This window comes from Cynocephalus volans, chromosome 7 (assembly GCF_027409185.1).
Source record: "Cynocephalus volans isolate mCynVol1 chromosome 7, mCynVol1.pri, whole genome shotgun sequence".
NCBI lineage: Eukaryota > Metazoa > Chordata > Mammalia > Dermoptera > Cynocephalidae > Cynocephalus > Cynocephalus volans.
In genome coordinates, this window is record NC_084466.1 from 82,522,959 (window position 1) to 82,535,821 (window position 12,863).

General features: G+C 43.7%; 1 protein-coding gene across 1 annotated transcript in view; it reads left to right on the forward strand.

Annotated features, from left to right (window-relative positions):
- Positions 1–7,515: 7,515 nt before the first annotated feature.
- The window catches only part of USP12 (ubiquitin specific peptidase 12), an 87,894-nt gene continuing 82,546 nt past the window's right edge, over positions 7,516–12,863 (forward strand). The window contains exon 1 of the mRNA XM_063102879.1: positions 7,516–7,759. Within this exon, the coding sequence (XP_062958949.1) occupies positions 7,712–7,759 (48 nt within the window). The 5' untranslated portion in view covers positions 7,516–7,711. The remainder of the gene's footprint in view (positions 7,760–12,863) is intronic.

Sequence of the window (12,863 nt, forward strand, 5' to 3'; positions counted from 1 at the left end):
ATGTGTGTGTGTGTGTGTGTGTCTGTACAGGGGTGATTCAATCAAGCCTTCTGACATCTTAATTCTTAACCTGAAAGCGTCTAGTATTTCAGTGTAAACCACTACTACCACAGAGCGTTACAAACTTCGACTTTCCCATATTCATTATTTTATTTCCCATTTCCCAGGGATGATTAACAACAGAATCCTTGCTGCTTACTGGCAGAAGAGAGGAAGATGTGGCTCTGTGGACATCTCATGCTAGTCTGCAATAGGCTGGCTGGAGAAGCAGCCTGGGCTTGAGCTGTGGAGAGACAGGTGTGCATTTATTTCCCTGTTACCTTGAAGATCTATTTTAAAAATTCTGGAATAATCTGTCATTTGTGTATACTCAAGGTTTTTGCCAGAAAGCAGCTATATTTGCTCCAGTGTGTAATTATTGTTAAAAAACAAGAAGTAAATTTTAGTGCACACCATACTTTGCAGAATTGACCAGAGGAAACTGGGAAAGGCTAAAGCACATTCCGTAAAAAACAAAACAAAATAAAACCACAAGAGGAAAGGTGAAAATGGATAAGATGGAGAGGTGCTCAGAAGGACAAGTATGCTTCCTCTGCTGAGGAAAAGGCTACAGGACCGCTCTGTGTACAGGTGATGGTATGTGATCATGTGACAGACAGGTGATAACTGCATCTCTTTTCTGTCTGGGTTTTGAGGACCGGGTGCAGAAACAGAGAGAAATTTCTGGGTTCGCTTGCCTTTGTCTGGCCTCTCACTTCTCCCATAACTTTTTCCTTCTTGACAGTATAGGAAAAACAACCCGTGGGCACCTCTTCTAAAGCAGGCAAGTAATGCTTGCCCTTTAATTCATGTGTAAAGATACTGTTGTTTTTCTTTACTAGGAGAGTCAGAGCCAATAAAGGCAGAAGACCCCTAAGAGAGTCCTGAGGAAGGAGTGTGGGAGTTCAAGTGCACATTCTATTTAGGAAGAGAGAAATCAGATCTGAACTAGGCTCACACTAAGTTACTTTTAAAAAGAAAATATTGTAAATTGTGCCCTAGTAATTTAAAAATATTGTCACATAAATTATATCTTTTAAGTTTTAAAAACACTCAATTTATTTAATTTTTGAAATAGTTATATATTTGCATGGTTCAAAACTCAAAAAGTATAAAAAAGTCTACAGTAAAAATTCTCTCTTCCACTTTGTCCCCAAGTTCACCCATCCCCACTTCCTCAGTTTCAGGAAATCATCATTAATAATTGCTTGTGTATCTGACAGGAGTTTCGTTATGCTAAATACATTTTGGAATTTTTGCTTTTACTTAACATTGCCATGTTTAGCTATCTTAATAGAGTATTTAAAGAGAAAAAAAAAAAAAAAGAAGTGGAAGCCATGCATATTTCTCTCAACTAAGGACACAGCTTGAACTTGTTAGAAAACGCCCGAGGTGCATGGTTCCCCTCTCTGGATGCCCTAGGTTGGCTCATGAGGGTCAAGTGGCAAGGAGGCCTTGTGGGTGCTAAGGTGCAAATCTGAATGTGAAAGTGACAGTAAAATCACAGGTTAGAGTCGAACTTTTACAATACAATACGATACAAAAGCCAGACTCTGGTAAAGCATATAGAAAAACTACTCTGAAAAATTTAAGAAGTAGGAAGTAGGGAGAGGACAGGATGAAGGAAGAGTCTCCATAGGCAACCCCCCTAAGGCACAAATAAAGAAAATCAGAGTTAAGGCGGGGCAAGTTAGACACAGGTGCTTGAGGCTTTTTGGAGTTTAGAAGATGTTGCATTTTCTTCTGATTTTGCTTTTTTTCTGATGAACTTTCTCATTACAGACAAGCAAATGCTGAGAAGAAAATGGGAAACTTCATGTATTAGTCCATTTTCTGTTGCTGACAACAGAATACCTGAAACTGGGTAATTTATAAAGAAAATAGATTTATTTCTTACAGTTTTGAGGCTGGAAAGTCCAGGTCCAGGGGCACATCTGGTGAGGGCCCTTTTCTTTGTGGGAACTCTCTACAGTGTCCTATGGTAATGCAGGGTATCACACCGTGAGAATGGCAAGAGTTAACATGCTCACTTGCTGTTCTTATGAAGTCATCAGAACCGCTCCATGATACCCCATTAAACCATTAGCCCATTACTTCACAAATGGATTAATCCATTCATGAGAGCATGGTCCTCAAGATCCAATCACCTCTTAAAGGCCTCACCTTTCAGATACCACAGTCGGATTTCCCACCCTCCCAACATTGTTTCCATGGGGCCAAGCTTCAATGATTTTGGGGGGACATTCAATTCACAATACTCCAATCTGAACAAGAGAGTTAGAGAAGCAGGCAGAATACCTGTTATTGCTTGAGAAGCCTTCAAATTTATAGTGTTGATTAAGGAAGATAAAATGCCACTATGTATCAGAATTATTTTTATTTGCTCTGGAGTTGCCTCTACTTAAAGTGTAGGTGTTTATCAGTTTCAGTTCATTCAGTAACAAGTATTTATTGAACACTATTTTTCCCCAGGTATTGGGGACAGAGGTATAAAAATAGACAAGCTCCCAGTTCTCAGGAGCTTTCACCAAGAGGAGCTAACCAGGCGTCAGGGCAAGTCTCCGTGTGAAGGTAACATGTACATTGAGGTCTGATGCAAAAAGCCTACCCTGCAAGGAGGGAGAGTGTTCCAGGGAGAAGGAATGGCCAGTGCAAAGGTTCAGAGGTGCCATGGAGCTTGTTGGTGTTAGAGGAAGAAAACAGAGGAACATAGAGCATAACGGAGAGGGGTATGCAATGAAGCTGGCAAGAGGAGGAAGAAAGGAGGAGGGAGGAGGAGGGGAAGGAGGGGGAGGAGGAGTGGGAGGAAGAGGAGGGGGAGGAGGAGGAGGAGAAGGGGGAGGATGAGGAGGGGAGGAGGGGGAGGAGGGGGAGGAGGGGTGAGGAGGGGGAGGAGGAGGGGGAGAGGGGGAGAAGAAGAAAGGAAGAGGAGGAGGAAGAGAAGGGGAGGGGGAGGGGAAGAGGAAAGGAGAAAAGAAGGAGGAGGAGGAGGACTCTAGATGTGGTAACATTTTTGATGACCTAAAGAAGAAACAATCGCTGTCTTCTCACAATGCTTATAATACTATAAACCACATAATTTGCACTTGCCTAACTTTTCTCCTCAATTAGATGTCAAATTTTTTGAGGCAGCACTCGTGTTCCTTCGGCATCTACCACAAAGCCTTCACAAGTCAGAGGTACTTAGTAGATATTTATTGACTAAATAAATGGAATTTAGGTATACATTGCTGAATAATTGAGTGACCAGAAAGGATCGTGTTTGTGTCCAAGGTTGTCAATGTGTTTTAACTTCATGGCTCTCTCTTTTCGCAAAAGAAAAGAGACTAATAAAAGCATTTGAAAACGTATATCCTTCTCAAGAGAAGCTCAACTTTTGAACTTGCTCTAAACAGCTGAAATGATTGCATTATTCTCCGCCAGCCAGACCCTGCTCAATGAGGAGCTTCGCACACAAACAAGAGATTCTGATTTATGTCTGTGCTCATCACAAGACAAGGTTTTCTCCCCAGGACAGACCTATTGGTTTGATGTTTTTTCAAAATTCTCTGACATGTTTAGTCTCAACAAAGTGCACGACTGGATTTGAACTGATATTATGGAGAAAAGGGAACAGGTTTTAATAAAGGCCAATTCCACCAGTAATAAGTGGTGGATATGACAGTGGGGATCCCAGAGACCATAGTCTTTGCTGGCATCATGGTAGGCTGGATCGTCCCCTTGGTATTCCACACTCATCTCCACCAACTCCCTGCAACACCGCAGGGCCGCAGTAGTGGACACAGCCCACGCTCCTTCCAGTCCATCCACTCTGCTCTGCAGCATACAGCCTTCCCTCTGCTGGGAGCCCAGCTGCCTTCCTTGCCCCTCACCGGTTCTGCTATTCTGTCAGATTATGAAGCTGTCCTCAGCTCGTCCCTCCTGCAGGCAGACCTTGTCCTACCCTCCTCAGCTGATGTCACTTGGTTCTTCGTTCCATCAGCTCATTTTCTGTAAAAATCATTTGTCTATACCAATTTGTCCTTCCTGAGGGCACAAATTTTTCTTATTCTTCAGTAGATTATTAACAGCTATTTGTTTTAATGAATGAATCCACATTTCAATTTTAAATAGAATATAACAGGGCTGTGCCTTTGGCCCTCTTCTTTTACACCTATATTTAAATAATGACAAAGTTTTAGATTTGTTGGTGCCATCCTGCCCAGCACATATCGGGCATATGTCTATTGTGCGGATGACTGGACTTCACTTGTCTGAACTAGAAGTCAGCCTTGAAGTCAGTCATTGATTTGTCAATTCAAACCTATGAAAAAACATAACTGTTTTGATTGACATCTCCCTCTGGACAGTTGGATGATATAATTAATGTCACCAAGAAGGCATTCATTCAACTGTCAAGAGGCAAAGAGGCAAGGTAGAGAAGAGGAGAGACTGTGAATTAGAGTCAGAGCTTCCGGGTGTGGATCCTGGCCCCGCACTTGCTGCGCGGCACAATGATGAACGTTGTACTCCCTCCTGTGTAACATAAGCGTGAAACACCTGACCTCCACGATCATCACAAGGGTTACGTCAGAAAATGTACCTAAAGTACTGATTAGGTGCCTGGCACATAGCAGGGGCTCATTAAATCTGAGAGAGCAAACTGGCAGCCTGAGGTCTGTATTTACCCACCCTGACTTTTAAAATGTTGACTTTGAATGGTCATTCAAAGCTCTCCCCTTGGTGTTGCTTGCCAGGCACTACTCTAAATATGTCTCCATGTTTTATCCTTGTAACATAATGATTGCCCTTATTTTTTAGATGAAAAAAGTGAGATAAAGAAATGCCTATTTGAGTATATTTTATAGCTAAAACCTGCATGCAAACCCCAAAGGAGTCACTGCCTCTCAGCCTCATCCTACCAGGATCAAAATGAGGTACTTTTACAAAAGCTGGGGGAGCAAAGCAGATACAGGTGTGGCCGCTGGGGCCAGGTTCAAATCCTAGTTCCATTGCTTACTAATTGTGCAACTTTGGAAAAGTCTTATCTGTGCCTCGGCTTTCTCATCTAGAAAGTGAAGATAATCACTGCAGTTGCTGCACTGGGTTGTTACGAGGAGTGGATAAAACGCTTAGCGCACAGATAAGTCCCTAATACCTGTCATTATGGACGTCTTAACGCCCTTTCTTTACCCCTCTTCACCACTTCCTTTCCCACCCCATCACAAGCAAATTTATGTGTCAATTTATATGACCTGGTGCAAACCCAAATACCTTCAGGGAGAAGAGAGGTGACAGAAATATACGAAGTGACCTATGGTAAACTGGAGATAGGATGAAGAACAGAAAATATGAGGTGGCTTGTGAGGAACTGGAGAGTGCAGGATTGTATGAAGTTATCAAATGAAAAAATTTTAAAAAGCTGCAATGGATTGAGCTTGACCCTAGTTCATTTACTTTCTTGGTTCCCGGAGGTATATGGGTATATTTTTTAGTTTACACATTCAGGAAGGCCCAAAAGGAGTCATTTGTACACAAACTCATCTTTTGCTAGGCACAATGAAGCTCTTTGTAAAGCTGATACTGCTGCTGGTAAAAACTGTATCCTAAAACCAGATGACCCTTTCCAAGCTCTGGGTGCAAAAGTGTGGAGTTTCAGCCAAATTTAACCTTCAATTGCACTACACATAGCAAAGAACACTCCAGTAGAACGCCTCGCACATAGGAGAATCTCTTCATGTTTGTGCCTCTTCAACCAACCTTAGGCTGTGGAGACAAGTCTTTGTGAGGCTCTACAACAGGGTCTGTGACATTACTTGTGAATTTAGATGGCCCTAACATCAATTAGACACACTACAGATAATTCTATTAGAAATCCATTTGAAAAAGGCCTTTTTCTTATATAAACTTATGTGCAAAGCTGGTGGCCTCTGTTCCTGTGACATGTTAGGATTCATGGACATAGAGGCATATTGGTGGGCAGTATAGGATGAAGTGGGGCTCAAATTCTGGTACATTAGACCTGTTTGCTGAAACAGAATAGCAAGTAGGGAGGACAGGATGACCACGACCATTTATTAGGATGGGCAAAGTAGACAGGGGCATGGCCTGGGATGAGGTCTAGGCAGGCCTTAGAGTTCTAAGATGTAGAAGCCCTTGTCCAAACATGGGGTAGAACGCAGCAAGAAAGAATTCAGATCCCTACACCCGCAAGTCAAGGGAGGGAGGCCACTGGCTTGGATATCAGGGCTAAGAGGGAGGCATCTGGAGAACCAGGCCGGCTACCTTGGGACTTGGCTATATTCAATCTGCATTTTTTTCCCTCAAGCAAGCTTATAATGGAATCACTATGGAAACAGTATTCATGTACCAGAAATCTATTTTTTACCCAAACTTTGTTTGAATGCTTTGTTTTTTGAATGCTTTGAACCTATGAGGTGAGGCATTCCTGACTTTAGTGTTTCATCTGAATTCAAGCCCTCAGATCCCCTGAAATGGGAATATCTAGAAAACCACACATTGCTAGATCACAAATCAAAAAAATCACAAGCTTTCTAATGATAATTTATGAAGTTATTCTACTCACTTGAACTACTTTCTCAAATAGGAGAAAATAAAGCTGAGCTGTCAGACATGAAGAACAGTGTGCAATGACTAATTTTATAAAAGCAGAAAACAGAAACTTTCCATCCCACTAGCCGGCACCCTTAGGTATTTCTCACAGGACATTTTTCTCACTTGTGGGACGGACTTCTTGTCTCTCATAAGTCATCACTGCTGGGCTGAGGTCTTCACTATTTTGCAGCTCAATCTGCAGACATTTAGAAACATATTCTAAATTTATGGTCAACTGGCAGGTGGCAGGAAGGCAGGATTCGCTCCCCTCCCCCATTACTTACCTTTCTTCTTAATTCAAAGAGTTAAACATATATAATTTATTCTTTGCTTCTTTGTTTTCATTTAATTAATCTATCTTTTTCTAAGTTTCCGTGTTTGACCCAGGCGAGCAACCCTTTATATGCAAAAAGAAACAAACCGAGTGTTTGCGACGTACAGCAGGGTTATTTCAACCGTACAGAAGCAGGTATCCTCCCACCCCACCCCAAACCATCCAGATCACCTCCTCCGTTTCCTGCTTCAGCAGTAGGGGCTGGCGGTCCCTTCGCCCGTGCTGCGGTATGACGGGCTCTAGGAGCACGAGGGACGCGGCAGAAGGCAGTGCCCGCCCTCGGCCCGCCCCCGGCCGCGCGCAGGGAGTGGGGCGGGCCGGAGCTTCGCGGCTGGCGCTCCGGGGCCGGACAGGCGGGCGCCGGGGTGGGCGGGGCCGTTGGGCTGCGCAGCCGCTGGGAAGGCCGGGCTTTAGGGCCTCGGCGGAACCCGCTCCCCAGCGCGCTGGGAGGGGTGTGCAGCGGTCGGCTTCGCGGGCAGGCGCGGGCCCCGAGGCGGCGGCTGCGCCCTGCGCCGGGGCGGAGCCGGGGGCGGGCGGCCGGCAGGCGGGGGCTGGGGCCCGAGGCCGGGAGTGCCTGAGCGCCGGCGGCGACGAAGGCAGCGGCGGCCCAGCAGGCTCGGGGTGTGGGTCCGCGGCAGCTCGGGGTCCGCCCGCGGGCTGCGGTGCGAACGGGCGGCCCGGCTCCTCTCCTCCCCCGCCCGCCGCCGCCGCCGCTGTGATTGGGTGGAAGATGGCGCTGGGCGGATGGAAATCCTAATGACAGTCTCCAAATTCGCCTCCATCTGTACCATGGTAGGTGCGGCGGGAGCGTGGCGGGGCGGCCCGGAGGCTGCGGTGGGCGAGCGCTGGTCCCACCCCTCACCGCGGCGCCCGCGGGGCCTAGCGCGGGGACCGGCGACCGCGGCGGGGGCGGTCGGACGGCGCAGGCGGGGAGCGCGCGAGGATTAGCGGCCCCCGGCGGCGGGGGAGGGGGCGGCGCCTGGCGGGCTGGGGCGGCGCGAGGGTGGCCGTGAGGGGGCGACCGTACCGGACGTGGCGGGGGACGGGCACCGGCCTTCGGGACCCTGTGGCTGAGCCCGGCCGGCGCACGCGATGGGGATCGCGGCCATGGGCTGGGGTCGCAGGGGAGGGGACGCGGGGCAGCGCCTTCTCCTGCTCTTTCTGGCCGTGCGCCGAGCAGGGAGGTGTCCTTGGGCGGGGGTGGGGGTCTGCGGGCAGGAAGGAAGGGTCTCGGCTGGGGTGGGCAGGCGCTCATCCTGGCCGGGGAGAGGACGGAAGTCAAGAGCAGATTTCCTCTTCGCGCCTCTGGTGAGGCCGAGTCCCCTTCCCCGTGCTGGGAGGAAGGGGGTGTGAATGGAGGTGGAAACTTTAAGTAAATGTTGTTGAAATTTTCCCCGTTTTTCCACCTTGAGAGGCACGAGCTCTCCTGTTCCCAACTATGTGTCTAGGTTCCAGTCTTGTCAGTGGCAATCCCCGTCAATCTTGAAAAACAGCGTGAGCTCTCGTGTCATTTGTTAACTTAAATACACCGAGCACATCTGTGTATCTGTGTAGGGACTGATTGCAAGGGATTTCGTATTTGTTTTATTAGGGTTTTTAAATAAACTTTAAGGGAAAAGTGCTAATGCTTGTTGAAAGTCCCGAATTAAGCAAAAACGTGGGCGCATTTAAAACTTGTTTTTGTGCTTGGCCAGAAAGACCACAGTTTTCCACATGATGAGACAAATTCGTTTTATTAGCTCCTTACGAGCTCATGTAGGGATCATAATTTATGAGTCATCACCGAAAAAAGTTATTCTTTGCAACGTGGGCCTGGTTATGTTATTAAAGATTTGTGAAATCTTCTAACCTTTTTTATGCACCCGATTTCATATAGAAGATCCCTAAGCAGTCTTCCATCTTAGGATAGTGTATTTATGTAATTTTCTTTAACGAGTGGTGAATCAGATCGGAAAGATTGTCTACTGCACGCTTAGGGACAGTATAAAAAAGTGGCTAAAATCAGATGGGCTTAAAATCTGCAGTATTAAAGAAATCATATTGAAGAATGAATCATTGAAGAATTCATTTCCCCAAATGGATTGTTTTTTCTCACAATTTACGTTTTAGGAAAGCATTGGTATTAAGGGGACTACAAGTGTATACATATATTTTTTGGCTGCTGGCCGGTAGGGGATCTGAACCTCTGACATTGGTGTTAAAAGGCTGTGCTCTAACCAGCTGAGCTGACTGGCCAGCCTGGGACTACAAGCGTACTGAAAAGATTTCGGAGGATTGTTTGGCCTAATTATTTTTAGATATGCCAATTATTATCTTATTCCATTCCAAAACAAACGCAATAATTAAATCTCTTACAGTGATAATTTTGCCAGATTGCTGAGCTAGCTACACACATTGTGGGGTCACAGTTCATTGCCAAAGTCTGGGGTTTCAGGAGTGATGTGATACTCTACTGACTTCAGTCAGGTATATCAAGTATTCATTTAGCACCTGCTAAGTACTAGAGACTGTCTTGAGTGCTGGGATACAGTAGTGATCAAGACAGTCTCTGCTTTCATTGCGTTTACGTTCTAGTTGAGGTAGACAAACTATATTTAAATAAACGTTAATAAATATAATATATGCTATAATTGGATTAGGACAATGAGGCACAGAGAAATTTGCTAAGGTCACACACCGAGTAAGTGGGATTCTGATCTCCCGGACTGGTGGGATGTCAGACTCCAAAGTTCTTTCTAGGGCTCCACCCAGGTGCATTACTTGCATGTGGTGTGTGTGCATTCTTGGCAAATACAGGAACGTCTATGCCTGGTCAAAAGAGATTGTTCCATAGTTATTATTAAAATAGGGTGTGGCTGTATTCATATTTGAATAAATTCTTATGAACTCCCCAAATAGTACTAAATATCTCGAAGTAATTTGCTGTCTTAAAATTTAAAGAAAATTGCCATCCATCTTCTGAGAATTAAAAAATGGAACGTCAAAGAAAAGCAAAGGTATTTATCTCTATGCCTTTGTTGTAGGTGCTTTTTTGCTGGGCTTGGAACACTTCTCTCCTCCTTGCCTGGCGAGTTTGTACCTGTCTTAAGCAGGTAGCCTAATTTGAATAATCCTACCCCTGTCCAACCCCACTCTCAATCTCATAATTTCACAGTGTATTTGTAATCTCAATAGCATTAATCATATTTACTGTGTGGTAAATATTTCTCTTGTCTCTTGCTAAATTGTGAAGGCCTTAAGGGCCTTCAGGACTATGATTTATTTCTGCAGTTTGATCAGAAGCACTAACTTCTGCATACAATAAAAAAGTTTCCAAAAGTCCATCATGCTCCTACTGATATCCAGAGTGAGTTTGGTTAAGCCGGAATAAGATTGGCGGGTGTGTGTGAAGTGGTGGAGAGAGGAGAGGCTGAACTTAAAGAGAATGATAAGTCTTCGAGAATCAGCAGCTGTGAAAATATTTAGGATGAGTTGAGATTTTATTCTATAAATGCTAACATTTATTTAATTTTTTCATTTGTCAAAATAAGGTACCCAGGCAAATCTGCAATACCATAATTGGGTTAAGTAACTCTGTTAAAAACAAATTCCTTCAGAAATGTCTTATTTTATTTTTTGATAGCTGGCCGGTGTAGGGGATCCAAACCCTTGACTGTGGTGTTACCATGCCGTGCTCTAACCAAATGAGCTACCTGGCTAGCCCCAATTTTCGATCACTGTTCTTCTTACATGTGGAAATTAATAAAATTTGTTTTTCTTTAGTGTGATAGACTGACCCAAATGAGTGATTATGTTTAGATTGCAATGAATAAATTTGTGAAGGTAACTCCAGAAATACCTCTTTTTATTTCTCCATGAAATAATATATTTTCAGTATCACATGGTGTTTGTTTTGCCTCTGTGGTAGTTTCAGACTTCAGGGCCTGGCACAGAATAGCTACCCAATACTTAATATTATACTTACTAATTGTGAAATAGTGGGGAAAGTGGCAGAATACATGCAGAGGGCCATGTTTTGAAATTGAGGCAGAGGTTGTAGAGCAGTGTTTGGTGGCTAACCTAGGCACCGTCACGACTTGCATGGAGGCAGTTTCCATTTACTCTTAGCTCTGTGAATGTCGGCTCTGACCGTGATCATTATTGTGTCTTCCTGTTTGGGTTGCAGGAGTCCTAGTTGGGAAGGGATTGGCAGGGAGGGGGATTGGATAAAGGAGAAGACATCATTGCAGGGGGTGGGTGTAGTTAGATCATGGGGTGGCACTGTCCTGGCTGCTTGCCCGCCCCAGTCACAAGGGGGTGAGATAGATCCATGAGAACATGGTGTTAATAAAGCCAAGGCCACAGCTTAGGTGCTAGGTGAGTCTGACAGGCTTTACTTCTGAAAAAGCTTGTGCCTCACACAGCACCCTGAGCGTGATAAACTTCAAACTGCTTATTGAAGAAACGACACAGGTGAAGCTGGCTATTTGCCTTTTCTTATTGCCGGAGTCTCACTGGGGTCCATCTAAGTGCATGTGTGGTCAGAGCAGTTTATTGTCACTCCAGAAAAAAAGGAAAGGTGGAGGGGGGAAGCCTCATAGCACATGCTTTGTTGACAGGGGCGGGTGGTAGTTTCCTCTTCATGTAGTCAGAATGTTCTGTTAAATGGTAAAATTCCTTGTTCTCAAGAAATTGGGTGAATGTAATTCTTTTACTGATAAAATATTTCATTAGTTTTTATTAATATTTTACTAGTAAAATAGTGCTTCTATGATAGGAACATTGAAATGTGAGTTGCCATTGTTCTACTTATTTAATTTTTGCTGCTTTTACTAGAAATGTTAATTTGGGAAGGAAGAAATCCTCAAAAATAAAGTCTTCTGTCATATAAATGGTTAAAGGAATGTTTGAGCATACTGAGGCTTAGTGTAGAGAGAACATTTAGAAGAGGTGTTGTGAAAGTTTTATTTAAGCCTGCTGGTCTTTTGAATTTGGCTAAAATACATTTTGGACATTATAAATGATACCTTCTTATTACAGAAAACCTGGAAAATATAGAACCTCTAAGAAAGCAAAAAGAAAATCACATATTTTACCTCCCAGAGCATATTTGGCTTTTTTAAAAACTTAATTTTGCTTATTCCCTAGATACAGTTTTATTCTGTTTTCCCCATAGATGATTTTCATGTTATTTTTAAAATTCGCTCAATTTCAGGATAAGCATGGAGAGTTTAATGTTTTAAAATGATTATATGGCTAGATTGTTATCTCAGTAAGGCACAGTGACAGGGTACTAGGTTGATGACAGGTTATATGTTTAATGATTATTAGAGGGTAAAGTTATATAGTTAGTAGAAATGGAATTTAATAAGAGATGATAGATTTATTCTAATCTTAGGCACTTATCACAAATAAAGGTAAGACTGTTGGGATTTGAAACTTATAATATGCTTAAGAACTATAGTTTCAAATACCATATTCAATAGTGTAGAGTGTGTATAAAATGGTCTTGTTTTATATCATATGGCTTTGCTTCTGGTGGCTTTCTCCTTCCGTGTCTAGCTAACCTTTTTCTAATAGATCTCAAAGTAGGTTCATTATCCACTCTACCACAATCCATGTTGGCCAGTTTCAGCCAGACTATCACAGCATATCTTGTTGTCTTACTTGATTGTAGACTTTTGACCAAGTCCCCAGTGATTGAGTCTACCTCCTTTTTGTCACTTACCAAGTTCCTTTCTTCCTGTTTTCAAAGCCTTATTTATTCTAGCTCTCCTGAAACTTTTACTGTCTCAGGAAAAACTATTTAAGCATTTGTATAGTTCCTTAACAGAAACTTTAATTTTTTGGATTTGAATAATCTAATTTTGTTTTGGTTTCTCTTTTAGTAGCTCTGTTCCAGAAACTTAATATGATA